Source organism: Calidris pugnax, unplaced genomic scaffold (genome assembly GCF_001431845.1).
Source record: "Calidris pugnax isolate Ruff unplaced genomic scaffold, ASM143184v1 scaffold41, whole genome shotgun sequence".
NCBI lineage: Eukaryota > Metazoa > Chordata > Aves > Charadriiformes > Scolopacidae > Calidris > Calidris pugnax.
This window is the reverse complement of record NW_015094509.1, coordinates 15,363,549-15,379,386: the sequence shown is the minus strand read 5'-3', so window position 1 is coordinate 15,379,386 and position 15,838 is coordinate 15,363,549. Positions and strand designations below refer to the sequence as shown.

General features: G+C 35.6%; 1 protein-coding gene across 1 annotated transcript in view; it reads left to right on the top strand.

Moving 5' to 3' along the window:
- CSMD3 (CUB and Sushi multiple domains 3) overlaps window positions 1–15,838 on the top strand; it is a 600,957-nt gene that overhangs the window by 380,503 nt on the left and 204,616 nt on the right. Inside the window, exons 21-23 of the mRNA XM_014965576.1 lie at window positions 4,756–4,971; window positions 5,590–5,778; window positions 13,718–13,887. Of these exons, the coding sequence (XP_014821062.1) occupies window positions 4,756–4,971; window positions 5,590–5,778; window positions 13,718–13,887 (575 nt within the window). The remainder of the gene's footprint in view (window positions 1–4,755; window positions 4,972–5,589; window positions 5,779–13,717; window positions 13,888–15,838) is intronic.

The window sequence follows — 15,838 nt, the reverse complement described above, 5'->3', positions numbered from 1 at the left end:
GAATTATAGAATGACTGATCGCAGAATCTGAGGGATGGGAGACTTTTAAGAAAAGAATGGTTATTTGTTGAAGGGAGATTTAAGGATAAAGATGTAATACTGGTTTTAACTTTTCTCTGAGAAAGGATCTTAGAGTTATTTAAAAGAAATATGGAGAGGTTAGAAAATACTTAGGACACAAATGGAAGTTGGGAATTCCAGGTAGCAAAATGTCATCGAAATGGTGTGTCCTACTTTCACAGGGATTTAAGATACTTGTAACTAAATTGCTCGAGCAGATGTTTAAAAACATCTGAAAATAGAATTAAACATGAGCCAGCAGTGTGCCCAGGTGGCCAGGAAGGCCATCAGCATCTTGGCCTGTATCAGGAACAGGCCCCTTGCTACAAAAAAAAGACATTTTGGTGTTGGAGTGTGTTCAGAGAAGTGCTAAAAAGGTGGTGAGGTGTCTGGAGGACAATTCTTATGAAGAGTGGCTGAGGGAGGTGGGATTGTATAGCCTGAAGAAAAGGAGGCTGGGGGAGACCTTAATTGTTCTCCACAACTACCTGAAAAGAGGTTGTAGTGAGGTGGGGGTATTAGGAAAATTTTTTACACTGACAGGGTTATTAAACATTGGAACAGGCTGCTGGGGGAAGAGGTTGAGTCACCATCCCTGGATGTATTCAAAAGGTGGATAGATGTATTACTTACTAATATGGTTTAGTGATGTTTTTCTAAGTGTTAGGCTGATGGTTGTACTAGATGATCTGAGAGGTCCCTTCCAATCTAGGCAATTCTATGATTCTCATATTCCATTCTTGTTGGCAAAACGGTATTAATACTTTAAGCTCTTCCTGTAGTACTGCATGAGGAAGATAGCTCTCCTTTTATGACAGTAAGTCACAGGCTTACTTAATTTAACTTTAAACTTCTAACACTAAAGTTCTATGTCTGAGTAAGGTAGTCCGTTAGGCCACTTCTGTATTTAATGGACAAACTCATATATCTTCAGGATATGAGTCATCTCACCCTGAAAAATTATCTAAAGTGGATGGAACGAACCATACTCTGAAGGTGTCTATTTATCTTTATCATCTAATGTCCAGAGGGTTTATATCGTCCCCAGATGAATTGTCCGTGGGGAGACTGAGTGACTAAATTTTAGATAGTTAGCATTTGGGAAAATTAATCCCATACACATAAATGGGTTAAAGTGAGGGAGAAAAACTTTGTTCTGGAAATCTCATTTTCTGCTCTATTTCGTGTCTAATATAATTCCAACTTCAGAATCTCAAGGAGTATCTTCTACTGCCCATTAACTAGTGATACGATTTTTTAAAAAATAATTAAAGTTTTATTCAGCGCTGTTTTTTATTTTGACAAAATTAGGTAGGTTAATGTCAGACTGCCAAGAAAATGTTTGTAACGTGTAGCTCCAGAATGCTGTGGGGTACTTTTTTAAACATACGTTTTTATATTGCAACTTCATACTGCTACTACATAATAGCAGGCAATTAAATGAATATGTTTAGTTAAGATTTATATTTTACATCTCAATATATTGCTAAGAAAAACAGTTTCTGTGTTTGCATATACCTTCTTAAATAGTATAATCTGCAATATATACATTAATTCTACTGTCGAAGTGTATCTAAACTTCTAGAATTCTGCAATGAATTTTTGTTTGTCTTCTTGTGGACCAGCATTACAATTCTTGAATGGCATTAAAGCTCGATATTATTTTATTTTATGTTATTTTATTTTATTTTAAATTTGTTAACTAGGGAATGGAACATGCTCCTTAAATATAGTTAATATGTCCAGTAATTGGTATTACTTATGAAGAGGAAAGAAAGCATCTATCATGACAATAATTATTGTATTTTGTCAGTGATTAGCATCCAATTCAATATATAGTTAAGTGAAATTCGTGGAATATTAATGGTATATTTTAAAACATTTACCAATAGAACAGTTAATTTATCCATCCCCCAACAGCCCGGATTGGAATATTGAGAAATGTCGTTAGAATGTTAGATCTTCCTGTATTCATTTCAGATTTTAAATATTCCCTTTATAAAGAAAGGGGCACATGAAGCAGAATGAGAAGGAGTCTACTTGAACATAACTTTTAAAATTCTTCTCTGGAGAAGACACAATCTGTCACGCAGCATATATTAATATGATTATAATATTTTCTGAAGAAAACTAAATTTTACAGCTACTGCTGAGATATACCTTGGGGTTTTGCTTAGAAATGTCATTGCAATCTGGAAAATTGATTGAAACATTCCCTTGAGTTAAACCCTGAGTATGGTGTTTGAACAATACTCAGTGAAGCTCAGCCATGATTCACTGGAATTCCTTTATTTTGGGTTACTATCATAAAATTTTCTTTGGTATTTCTGATTTTGCTGTTGCAGTATTCATGCATGCATTAAAAGGACCAAAATTCACTTGGAGTGCAGTAAGTGCAACAAATATGGCCTGAATTTCAGCCTCATTCTGTGTATGTCATATTTTTCTCTTAAGAGCTCCCTTTTTATGTCAGATCGACAGTGCCTCCTATGTAAAACTATGATAAAAAAATCAAGACATTTGCATTTATGAATCCCAAAGCTAAATTTATATGCAGTAGCTCAAAAGATCTGTAACCTCGCCTTGATTCCACAATTTAGTGTGTGATTTTTGCCAATTTATTGTCACACAATCTAGGAGAATAAATAGGATGCCTAAAGCAGGTGAACGGCTTTACTGATATAATTAATTAAGAATTTTAAAAATCCAGAATAGATTTCTTGGATTGCCTGGATTTATCCTATGCATAAAACACAACCCGATCCTGTAATTTCTCTATCAGTGCTGCTAAGAAAGGGTGTTTATTTGGATCTGCAAGGTACAGGAACTGGGGGTGTTGGGGAGTGTTGAGCTATAGGAAGAGAAGCAGGGATCTACTTGAAAAGGATGAATAGTTCTCCATTGTCTTCAGAGGGAAATACAATCTAGAGGTCTCAATCCCATGGATTTCTCTTGTTGCTCCCATTTGTATGTCCTGCTGACAGCAAAACTAAGCATGTATTCCAAGATGCCAATATGTACATACATATGTATAGCTGGTTACAGACAAGTGGCTTTGTTGGCATACACAGAAACACCAACAGCGCTGAAACAGACATGAACACCACAGGCAACCAGTCCACTTTCTCCAGCTGGGCTGACAGGAACAGGAGTTTGCTAGGAGTGACACAGACCCACAGGCACACATGCACGTGCTCCCACAGCCTTCCAGGTCCTGACCCAGGAGTTGGCCCCCCAGTCCCACTCCCTCCAGGTGCTGCCACCTGTGACTGATTTTCCAGGTGTTGGCCCCTGGCCTCACCCTGCTCACCAGGCAGCCCGTACTGATGTTCACTAGTGGTCACACATGCTCGCACTCTGGACAGAGGAGACACTTAAGCACTAAATAGTCAGGAACAGTTTAAAAGAAGAGGGGACAGTCTGTGGTGGTTAGGTGTGGGGATTAGTAAGAGAGGCTTAACTGTCTCCATTTTCTTACACTTTTTTCTCCTTTATCCACCATAATCACTCCCTTTACCTGCCTTTGGCCCTAAGCATCCCACAAAAAGTTTTGCAATCTCCAAATGCCATTTTAAAATCTCAAGTTACATAATCTCATAAATTTCCTCAAATACTCTAGAGCTGCACATGAGTCTAGGAAAGATAACGTCTAGCACCTAAAGGCTCATGAGGTTCCTATGTTTAGACAATCAAGCACAGTATATCTAGCTTCAGTCTTGATTTTCTTACCCTGTTTGGGTTGGCAGGGAGCAGGGAGGGCAGAAGTAGGAAGGAGAAGTATTTGTTTGCTTTTTGATTAAATTGTGTCTACTATTAAAAATCTGTTGTCCATGAGAGTACCCGAAGATCATTAATCTTCATTTACTATGTTAACCTTCAATCACATGAATGGATCTTCCGAAGTATTACATCATTAGGTGTATTTTACAGAGCCTGAATCATTGGTTTATAAATTTTATGATAAAACTGAAAATGCTATTATACTAGAGGTCTCAATAATCACTTAAGCTAGCTAATGTCTTGGCATGTTTCTTTTTCTAGACTTTTCTGTGCATTCTACCCAAAGATCATGGTCTAGATCTTAGTTTCAGAAAGGCTGAAAAAGTAATTTATCTGTCTTGATCTTTAAGTCTTTTTTTCTTTTTTCTATTTTCTTCCAGGATATGTCTTCTTTTCTAGATGTGTGATTTGTGTCTGATAGTTTGCAAAAAAACCTAGTGTTAACACATGCCACATCTCCCTTTTTTAGGGAAGCAGTGCTGTTGTTACTGTGTGTGCCATGAGAATATAATGTCATATATTTTATAACCTTTCCTCTCACTACTGCTATACAAGGATACTGGTGACTGTAAGAAATAACCTTTCCCATTCTGCTGTAAACAGTTTGTAATTTTGAACTGTTCAATTCATCACAGGATTTTACATAAAAATGCAAGTGCATGTCTTTGAATTATGTAAATCAAGCATCCATATTTCGCAGCTACAGGCAAAAGTGGAAGGTAGTGTCAAAACCCAGAGACCTGCTGCAAAAATATTTTAATATTAAAATCAAAAAAGATACTAATTTTTAGGAAAATTGGATTGTCTTGTTTTCTGAACCGTGTTTCATAATGAAATGCATTAATTTAATCCTTGGCTTAATTACATTGATTTTAACAGTGTGATATGTAAATCTAATTCTACTTTTTCTAATAGGAGTGCAATTCACCTTCTACACCTTTCATTTGGAGGATCATCATGACTACTTACTAATAACAGAGAATGGCAGTTTCACACAGCCATTAGCACGGCTGACTGGCTCCGAGCTTCCTTCACCAATCAATGCTGGGCTCTACGGAAATTTCAGGGCTCAGTTGCGCTTTATTTCAGATTTTTCAATATCATACGAAGGATTTAATATTTCTTTCTCTGGTAAGGAAGTGTCTGCAATACCTGGCTCCTGAAAAAGATTTTTTTCAATATTTTATGTAAAGAGAAATAAAAGTTTAAAAAGAAAGTGATTTTGATGAATACATATACTGAATCATAAAATTATGTAAGTTGTTTCTTAAGCACAACAATCAAAGCAAACAAACCTCTGTGCCTCTGTAGAGACATTTCTGCTACCTGATAAGTAAGATGTCAGTAAACTGTAAGACACAATTATCGAGTCAGGGGAGGAAACAGAACTACTCTAATTTCAGTTAGTGAAGTTCCAGGTGAGCCCAAAAGTCAATCATTTATGCTTTTATGTAATGCTATTGTTTTCATTTGTTTTATGTACCTGGGACATTTATGACTCTCACAAGAGTGATAAAATATGTTGTGTTATGCATCTTAAAAATGTTGTGAATATATTCATTAGTCTTACTTTTTAATATAGTATAATTGCCAATTTAACATTCACACGTTCATTTTGTTTTTAAATCTGAAATCTGTATTGATAGTCAGGTGGAAATATACAGAAGTTACCAGACTGCAAGGTTACAAGTATGACTGACAGAAAATGTTTTCACTTGCACAAGCTGACTTGCTCTCTGTTCTTTTCAGAGTATAATCTTGAACCTTGTGAAGATCCCGGGATCCCACAATTTGGTACCAGAGTAGGATTTAACTTTGGAGTGGGAGATATTCTGACATTCTCCTGTTCGCCTGGATATCGTTTAGAAGGAACTTCAGAGATTATTTGTCTTGGTGGTGGCCGACGAGTATGGAGTGCACCTCTGCCAAGGTGTGTGGGTACGTGGTCAGCTGCTTTCATTTGCTTGTATGTGTAGTCATTGTCCATGGATTTGCAGATTTACAGCATGGAACAGCATGGTAACACACCTCTTACTCTGTAATGTACTCTCATGTTCTCCATATTGCCTTAGTCAAATTTATTTAGTCTTTTGTCAACATACTTAGTATTAGAACTGCCAGTGGACTTCATAGCCCATACTTGAACGCATTTCAAATTGTGGGCACAATGCTTATTTCTCTTACTTAGATTAATAGTTTAGGAAAACTGGGTATAAATTTATATCAGTATTTACCAGTTCGGGTGCCTAATAATGGACTCGCATTTGTCAATGCAGCTTCCCAGTGGTACCTGTGTTACGAGAGTGTGTGAATGTAGTTAGAGCGCTTGGACCAGAGTTATTTCATAAAGCTAGGAATAGGACTGTATAGGAATACAGTCACCGTGGGCTTCCTGTGTAAGTTAGAGCACCGTACCCTCAGAACAGCGTCACCCCACGCGGGGAGCGACAGCGCCGAGCGCGGCCCCTTTAAATTGGAACTAGGCTGGGACGGGGAGGCGGCTGCCCGGGGACGGAGGAGCCGAGCGAGAGCGGAGAGGCCCGAAGCGAGTCGGGAATCTCGCGAGGGAGCCGCGAGGCTGAGGTGCCTGGGGCGGGCCGGGCGAGCGGCGGGAAATGTAAAAGCGGCCACAGCGCGCGCTTCCTCAGAGCAGGCGGAGAGCGCGAGCGGTGAGTGGTGCGGCTTTACAGGAACCTCGTGAGGGAGCCGACATTTTTAGAATTGTTTGCACTTATTCACCCAGTCAGGTGGTTGCGATGCACGTAGTCTCCTAACCGAGAGAGAACGTCTTTTCAAAACTGCTAGTTGTGGCTCTCATCTTTTCAAGGCCATCCCTTGGTATCAAGAAACCTGTGGCAGAATTTCAGTCCGTAGCAGCACGTCGTTTTTTTTTGTTTGATAATTATTTACGGTGAGCATTTCATCAGGTGAATTGTGAGGCACCTTGCAAAATCCTCCTAGTAGAGCATATTTTTTTTAAAAAAAGCCATTAGCTGAAGATTTTTTCTGAAATAGTTAAATTACCCGAACAGATGCGTTTCATTCCTTGGTTACAATAACAATGGCATTTTACATGATTACAGAATTTAAATGCACTAATAAACCATAGTTTAAACTCATCTGTTTTATTATGGAAATGTGCAATAAACACACATTCATAACCAAAAGCGTAACAGTCATATCTTATAAATAGCCCTTTATATAAATATTTCTCTTTGATTATTTTTCTTTGATTTTTTGTTTATTTTCCTTTCTAATACTGAAATGACTCTATATTTCTGGCAAAGTCCAGAAACAGTGATTTACTTTTATTTTAGTGTTAAATCTTTGTACTTTATATAAGGGTAAATTAAAGTCTTTGTGCAAACGTAGCTGGATGGTGAAATATTTTCCCTGAATCTTTTTATTTCCTACAAGCAAAGTGTATAGGGTAGGTTCTAAGTTTCAGCCAAAATAAGTGGACTTATTTAAGAAACCACTTTGTCACCAAAATAACCTAAATTTCATCTCTGTTGACTAGGGAATGTTACTAAAATGAAACATTAAACCAGTGCAGAAATATTTGTAATTTCTGATAATAGCTCTGTTTTTTAAGGATAGTCACAGGCTTTCTAATCCCCTGTGATTTTTCTTATACTTCTGAAATAGTGTTTTTCCCTTCTCTCTTCTATACTTCCCTCTTTATTTTTTTTTGCCTTAATTTCATCCCAATTTGCATCAGCAGTCTTTTTTTTTTTCTGTCACACACTGCAATGCCTGTTAAAATTATTTTCCAAACACTTTAAACAAATTACACATGTTCAATATTTGTATTCATTTTAACTTAAGAACTACAACATTTTTTTCTTCTATGTGCAGTTAAATGCTGAGTAAAATGAAGTATTTTGGTCTTTTTTGATTTATGATATAGTATTCACATCAAAGAAATTAAGGCAACCATATGTTACCTGAAATTCCATGTAATTTTAAGCAACATAAATGTCTGTTCATATTTCCAAATAGAAGTGGAGATTGGCAGATAGAACTATTTATGGTATAGTTTGGAAAGTCTTATAATACTAATTGTGTATCTTCCCTGTTTGGTTCTGCACTTATTCTGAATTATACTACTGGGTTTTGTGTGTGTGTTTGGTGTTTTGTGGTGTGTTTTTTTTCTAAAGTCATAATTTGCACTGACAGAAGGCAAGTAGAGAAGCAAGGGACTAACTGTTGATTTTATGAGAATTCCTCTGAGAAGTGTGCAGAAGAAAATACTGTTGTAGGCTGCAGTGCGTGCTTCTGTGGAACTGGAAAGATAATACTGAGTGCTATGGTAGAAATTCTTTTATACTGTTGTTTTCAAGACTTCTGTTGGTAAAATTCCTTTGTTGTCTGCTAAATAAAGGGTTGAGATTGTACATAGAATCATGGAATTATTTGGGTTGGAAGGGACCTTTAGAAATTAAGTCCACCCCCTGCCATTGGCAGGGACATCTTTCACTAGATTGGGTTGCTCAAAGCCCCATCAAACCTGCTTTTTCAATATTTTATGTAAAGAGAAATAAAAGTTTAAAAAGAAAGTGATTTTGATGAATACATATACTGAATCATAAAATTATGTAAGTTGTTTCTTAAGCACAACAATCAAAGCAAACAAACCTCTGTGCCTCTGTAGAGACATTTCTGCTACCTGATAAGTAAGATGTCAGTAAACTGTAAGACACAATTATCGAGTCAGGGGAGGAAACAGAACTACTCTAATTTCAGTTAGTGAAGTTCCAGGTGAGCCCAAAAGTCAATCATTTATGCTTTTATGTAATGCTATTGTTTTCATTTGTTTTATGTACCTGGGACATTTATGACTCTCACAAGAGTGATAAAATATGTTGTGTTATGCATCTTAAAAATGTTGTGAATATATTCATTAGTCTTACTTTTTAATATAGTATAATTGCCAATTTAACATTCACACGTTCATTTTGTTTTTAAATCTGAAATCTGTATTGATAGTCAGGTGGAAATATACAGAAGTTACCAGACTGCAAGGTTACAAGTATGACTGACAGAAAATGTTTTCACTTGCACAAGCTGACTTGCTCTCTGTTCTTTTCAGAGTATAATCTTGAACCTTGTGAAGATCCCGGGATCCCACAATTTGGTACCAGAGTAGGATTTAACTTTGGAGTGGGAGATATTCTGACATTCTCCTGTTCGCCTGGATATCGTTTAGAAGGAACTTCAGAGATTATTTGTCTTGGTGGTGGCCGACGAGTATGGAGTGCACCTCTGCCAAGGTGTGTGGGTACGTGGTCAGCTGCTTTCATTTGCTTGTATGTGTAGTCATTGTCCATGGATTTGCAGATTTACAGCATGGAACAGCATGGTAACACACCTCTTACTCTGTAATGTACTCTCATGTTCTCCATATTGCCTTAGTCAAATTTATTTAGTCTTTTGTCAACATACTTAGTATTAGAACTGCCAGTGGACTTCATAGCCCATACTTGAACGCATTTCAAATTGTGGGCACAATGCTTATTTCTCTTACTTAGATTAATAGTTTAGGAAAACTGGGTATAAATTTATATCAGTATTTACCAGTTCGGGTGCCTAATAATGGACTCGCATTTGTCAATGCAGCTTCCCAGTGGTACCTGTGTTACGAGAGTGTGTGAATGTAGTTAGAGCGCTTGGACCAGAGTTATTTCATAAAGCTAGGAATAGGACTGTATAGGAATACAGTCACCGTGGGCTTCCTGTGTAAGTTAGAGCACCGTACCCTCAGAACAGCGTCACCCCACGCGGGGAGCGACAGCGCCGAGCGCGGCCCCTTTAAATTGGAACTAGGCTGGGACGGGGAGGCGGCTGCCCGGGGACGGAGGAGCCGAGCGAGAGCGGAGAGGCCCGAAGCGAGTCGGGAATCTCGCGAGGGAGCCGCGAGGCTGAGGTGCCTGGGGCGGGCCGGGCGAGCGGCGGGAAATGTAAAAGCGGCCACAGCGCGCGCTTCCTCAGAGCAGGCGGAGAGCGCGAGCGGTGAGTGGTGCGGCTTTACAGGAACCTCGTGAGGGAGCCGACATTTTTAGAATTGTTTGCACTTATTCACCCAGTCAGGTGGTTGCGATGCACGTAGTCTCCTAACCGAGAGAGAACGTCTTTTCAAAACTGCTAGTTGTGGCTCTCATCTTTTCAAGGCCATCCCTTGGTATCAAGAAACCTGTGGCAGAATTTCAGTCCGTAGCAGCACGTCGTTTTTTTTTGTTTGATAATTATTTACGGTGAGCATTTCATCAGGTGAATTGTGAGGCACCTTGCAAAATCCTCCTAGTAGAGCATATTTTTTTTAAAAAAAGCCATTAGCTGAAGATTTTTTCTGAAATAGTTAAATTACCCGAACAGATGCGTTTCATTCCTTGGTTACAATAACAATGGCATTTTACATGATTACAGAATTTAAATGCACTAATAAACCATAGTTTAAACTCATCTGTTTTATTATGGAAATGTGCAATAAACACACATTCATAACCAAAAGCGTAACAGTCATATCTTATAAATAGCCCTTTATATAAATATTTCTCTTTGATTATTTTTCTTTGATTTTTTGTTTATTTTCCTTTCTAATACTGAAATGACTCTATATTTCTGGCAAAGTCCAGAAACAGTGATTTACTTTTATTTTAGTGTTAAATCTTTGTACTTTATATAAGGGTAAATTAAAGTCTTTGTGCAAACGTAGCTGGATGGTGAAATATTTTCCCTGAATCTTTTTATTTCCTACAAGCAAAGTGTATAGGGTAGGTTCTAAGTTTCAGCCAAAATAAGTGGACTTATTTAAGAAACCACTTTGTCACCAAAATAACCTAAATTTCATCTCTGTTGACTAGGGAATGTTACTAAAATGAAACATTAAACCAGTGCAGAAATATTTGTAATTTCTGATAATAGCTCTGTTTTTTAAGGATAGTCACAGGCTTTCTAATCCCCTGTGATTTTTCTTATACTTCTGAAATAGTGTTTTTCCCTTCTCTCTTCTATACTTCCCTCTTTATTTTTTTTTGCCTTAATTTCATCCCAATTTGCATCAGCAGTCTTTTTTTTTTTCTGTCACACACTGCAATGCCTGTTAAAATTATTTTCCAAACACTTTAAACAAATTACACATGTTCAATATTTGTATTCATTTTAACTTAAGAACTACAACATTTTTTTCTTCTATGTGCAGTTAAATGCTGAGTAAAATGAAGTATTTTGGTCTTTTTTGATTTATGATATAGTATTCACATCAAAGAAATTAAGGCAACCATATGTTACCTGAAATTCCATGTAATTTTAAGCAACATAAATGTCTGTTCATATTTCCAAATAGAAGTGGAGATTGGCAGATAGAACTATTTATGGTATAGTTTGGAAAGTCTTATAATACTAATTGTGTATCTTCCCTGTTTGGTTCTGCACTTATTCTGAATTATACTACTGGGTTTTGTGTGTGTGTTTGGTGTTTTGTGGTGTGTTTTTTTTCTAAAGTCATAATTTGCACTGACAGAAGGCAAGTAGAGAAGCAAGGGACTAACTGTTGATTTTATGAGAATTCCTCTGAGAAGTGTGCAGAAGAAAATACTGTTGTAGGCTGCAGTGCGTGCTTCTGTGGAACTGGAAAGATAATACTGAGTGCTATGGTAGAAATTCTTTTATACTGTTGTTTTCAAGACTTCTGTTGGTAAAATTCCTTTGTTGTCTGCTAAATAAAGGGTTGAGATTGTACATAGAATCATGGAATTATTTGGGTTGGAAGGGACCTTTAGAAATTAAGTCCACCCCCTGCCATTGGCAGGGACATCTTTCACTAGATTGGGTTGCTCAAAGCCCCATCAAACCTGCCCTTGAACACTTTCAATGATGGGGCATCCACAATGTGGAACACAACATTATCCCTCTAAATTAAGAAAAGTGGTATCAGATTGATAAATATTACGACATGAAAAATTTCCTTATTTTTAACAGAAAACAAAGCATGGCTCTCAAGTATTACTTGAAAAGATCCTAACTGTTGTCTCACTGCTGCATACAGATTTCAAAAAATTGCTTTGAATTACAGTTCTGACAAAACCGGAGCTGTTGGATCAACTTAATACCATAATTACCTATTGCCTTTTGACTTTTCTATCTCTCTGGAATTGGAAAGGATATCCCACAAACTCAAAATTACAATCATCTTACTCCTATGTGGTGTAATTCAAACTGACCTGTGCATCTTCAGTGTAGCAAATGCACATTTACTTGAGAATGAAATAAAAGGATAGACATGATCATGTGGACTAGAAAGTTTTCCACTTCTGCATCCAACCGTTCTAAGGCAAACTGATGACACCTGAATTATTGGGGTACTTGTTCTGTATTGCTGTTGAATTAAACATAGTCATCAAACATTTCTTCTCCTTTGATCCATGTCTGATTTGGCTTTCAACACAATGTTTGCTTTAGCTGTGCACAGAAAGTGTAGTTGATCAATGGATTTTTGTCATTTAATGTAGACGTTTCATATGCAAAATACATATTTCAATATCCCGGATTTTGCTCCAACAAGTCTGGGGAGGGGATTACAATAACGCTAATAAGCAAGAATAGCTCTTAAAATAGATACTATAGGCTTTTTAAACATCTTTTCAAACCATTAAAAGTACCACATAGTTTTGCACAAAACAATTTCTTACTCTGTGAAATTATGTAACAATGCATTTCCCAGGTTAAAATAACTGGCGTGCATAAATAGCTAAAATAAATAGCAAGAACATTGAAGTAATCCTGAAAACAAACATAAACCCAGAAAATTTAGTGTTATAGTTAAATCTAAATCTGATAAAGAGAGGAAATACTCTTGTCCTTGCACTTTAATGACTACGTATCAAGACTAAATATAAAAAAGGAAAGAATTGTAAGAGTTTGTCAGTGTTAATTTAAAATACCTGGTACCTCAAAGCTGTAAATGTCTTAATCAAAATTATGTAAGTAGTCCAAAATATGATAGTAAATGAAAGTTAGTTATTAATGCCATAAGTAGCATTGCCACAAGTTGTTAAGTTTTCAGGGTTTTTTAGTGATTAAACTTTTAATGTTTACAATTTTAAGGATTACACCAAAATCTTCAATTATAAGGTTTCTTTTTTTGGAATAATAACAGTATTAATTGGAAACACTCTTTAATTTTTATTTTTAACTCTTCTTGTTAAAGGTATTTCATTCTTTTTTCTTTCCTCCTCCTTCCCTCCTCCCATCCTCCCCGCCAACTTACTATTTTTCTACTTTTTCTACTTATTTATATGAATGCAATTATTTTTTGCTATTGTTTAGCTGGTAGATATAGTATTTTTACTAGCAAGTCTTTTTCTACTGTAATTTATACCACTGACTGTTGTTTATTTCAGTAAATTAATATTAAAGAAAGATTATCTTTTTTCATTAATCTGTGTGAAAATGCGTATATGTGCATTTATGTATATTTATAGACTTGCATATATGTATAAATATGTACAAATAAAAAATTCAAGAGTAATTTTATTTCTTTCACAAGTCTTTATGAATTTCTGTATTGGAGAAGTAAAACTGCATATATTTCCTCCAAAACAAAATCCAAGAAAGATCTTTTAAAATATTGTAATTATGGAATGTGCCATTAGTATGATTATAGCTCTCCATGTTATTTCACTTTTTTTTTTTTTTTTAAAGCATTACAATTTAGAAATATTCTTGTAGCCTTCAGCCATATATTTAGAACTAGGTTTTAGGTATAAATAAATGTTAATAGTGTTGAACTAGGTTGCATTAACATTCCCATTATCACCATTACTAAAAATATTTGTTTTCCATTAAAATATACCTTAACATTTTCTTTTAATTGCAGCTGAATGTGGAGCCTCCACGACAAATAATGAAGGAATCTTATTGTCCCCCAATTATCCTCTTAACTATGAAAACAACCATGAATGTATTTATAGCATTCAGGTACAAGCAGGGAAAGGCATCAATATATCTGCCAGAACATTTCACTTAGCCCAAGGAGATGTTCTTAAGGTATGTAATCATGTAACATTTTTGTTATTTCTAAACTTGTAGTTCTTCATATTATTGAAGTTTATCTGTCTATGCTCGTACAGTATCACATAAGTTTATCTTATCTCTTAGGAAATATGTATCCAAACCTATACCATTTCTAAAACACATCAATGTGTTTGCATAATCTATTTCTTAAAATATTTATTTTTCTGACCTCATATAATTAAAAAAGAGATTGAAACGGTAAACAAAATGTTGCCTTATTGTGCATTTGTATTCTATTCATAGTGTTAAATATTCACTAATTCATTTTTTTAAAATTGTTTTCTTCCTCGGCATCTTCATAACTTGAGCTGTGATCTAAACAAAATAAACCTTACACCCAGAAGCTTATTTTAATATACTCTCTACATACTATGCCTTGTACATGAGGTTTACACTTTAAATTACTCTGATCTTGTGTGGTATGGAACATCTCCTGAAAAATGATAAACACAGCAATTACATGTGAAAAGATTTTTTTGCATTAAACAAAGAAATAACAAAGGGAAAAATAGGATACTAGAACATTTGAGAGTTTTATAGAGTGACTTCACCTTATAAATTCCGTAGCACTTACTTCGATTTGTTCGTGTATTTTTATTACTGTATTCCCCAAAATACACATTTCCAGGTGCGTATATTGTTTAGCCAACTACATATTTAAAGCTGATGATGACCCGGGTGAGCGTATTTTAGCACATACCATGTAAACGCAGTAAGATATACATAAGAGGAATTAAATAATTGTCTAATTTTTCAGAATTTTTTACTCAATTTAATTAAAATTGCCTCTCAGAAATCAAAGGAACATGAGGTATCATTCCAATCTTGATAAAGGGAAAAAAAAAAGGTTTTCTGCCATGTAGCAGAATGGGTTTTATCTCATGTAACATTAGCCATCTGAGCATTAGGTTAGGATTTCTGTCATTAGTTTCAGACACAAGCACTTTTGAAAAGGGGTTAATTTTATACCTAAGGTATAAGCAGACCTAAACAACCAATGGCAACAGGAAGGAAAAAAAGTGTTTTAAAAACAAATATGTTCTTGTTAAAGCAAAACACAAGCAAAACAAAATAAACCAAAGGCTACTAGACACCCAGCATCCAAAGGTATGTTTATTTAAAATTGGCCTCACTGCTTACTTCAGAAACAAGTAGATTTTTACATTAATTAATACAGAAAGATTTAATTTTGTAGATGCTTGAGATTTTGTAACATACAAAGAGCATGACATATAAAAAAACTTCCTTTACTCAAGTTACTGCTAAGACATCCAGGATGTATGCAAGTATATAATTTTAACAGTTTTGGAATTTATTAATGAAGCAGAAAAATTAGTGAGGTTATGGTAAGATCTTTTAATTAACCAACTTTAGCATAAGATTGAAAGTCAGGTCTTATACTGAACTTGAACCCTTATCCACACAAATCACTATTCTAATATTTCTGTCCACATTTTTAATGCCCATCCAGTAGAAGTATATGGCTCCACGTTCCTCAGGACTTTTTAGGTTGAATCCAGTCAAGGCTATTATCTAAAGGTAAAGGTCATAACACTGCAAGGAGGGAGCTACAGTTATATATAGTTATATAAATATAAAATTTTATATGAATGCAACTGAATATGAATATAAAGCAAGTCAATTTTTTTCTTCTTTTTTTTTCTTCCTTAATCATGTAATGCACGTACGATTTTGAAAAGGTCTATGCACTTAAGATTTCTCAAATGCCATTCCAACCATGCGCACTACAGATGTTTAACTAGAAAATGTTTATTCAGAGGCTTATACAAGAAAATTCTACTTTAATATTGCTACTCGATTAATGTGAACTTAAGAGTAATACCAAATTAATTATAAATGGAGGGACGCCACCACTAAGCTGTAAATGTCAGTGGCAGAAATATTTACGTTGTTTTACAGATGT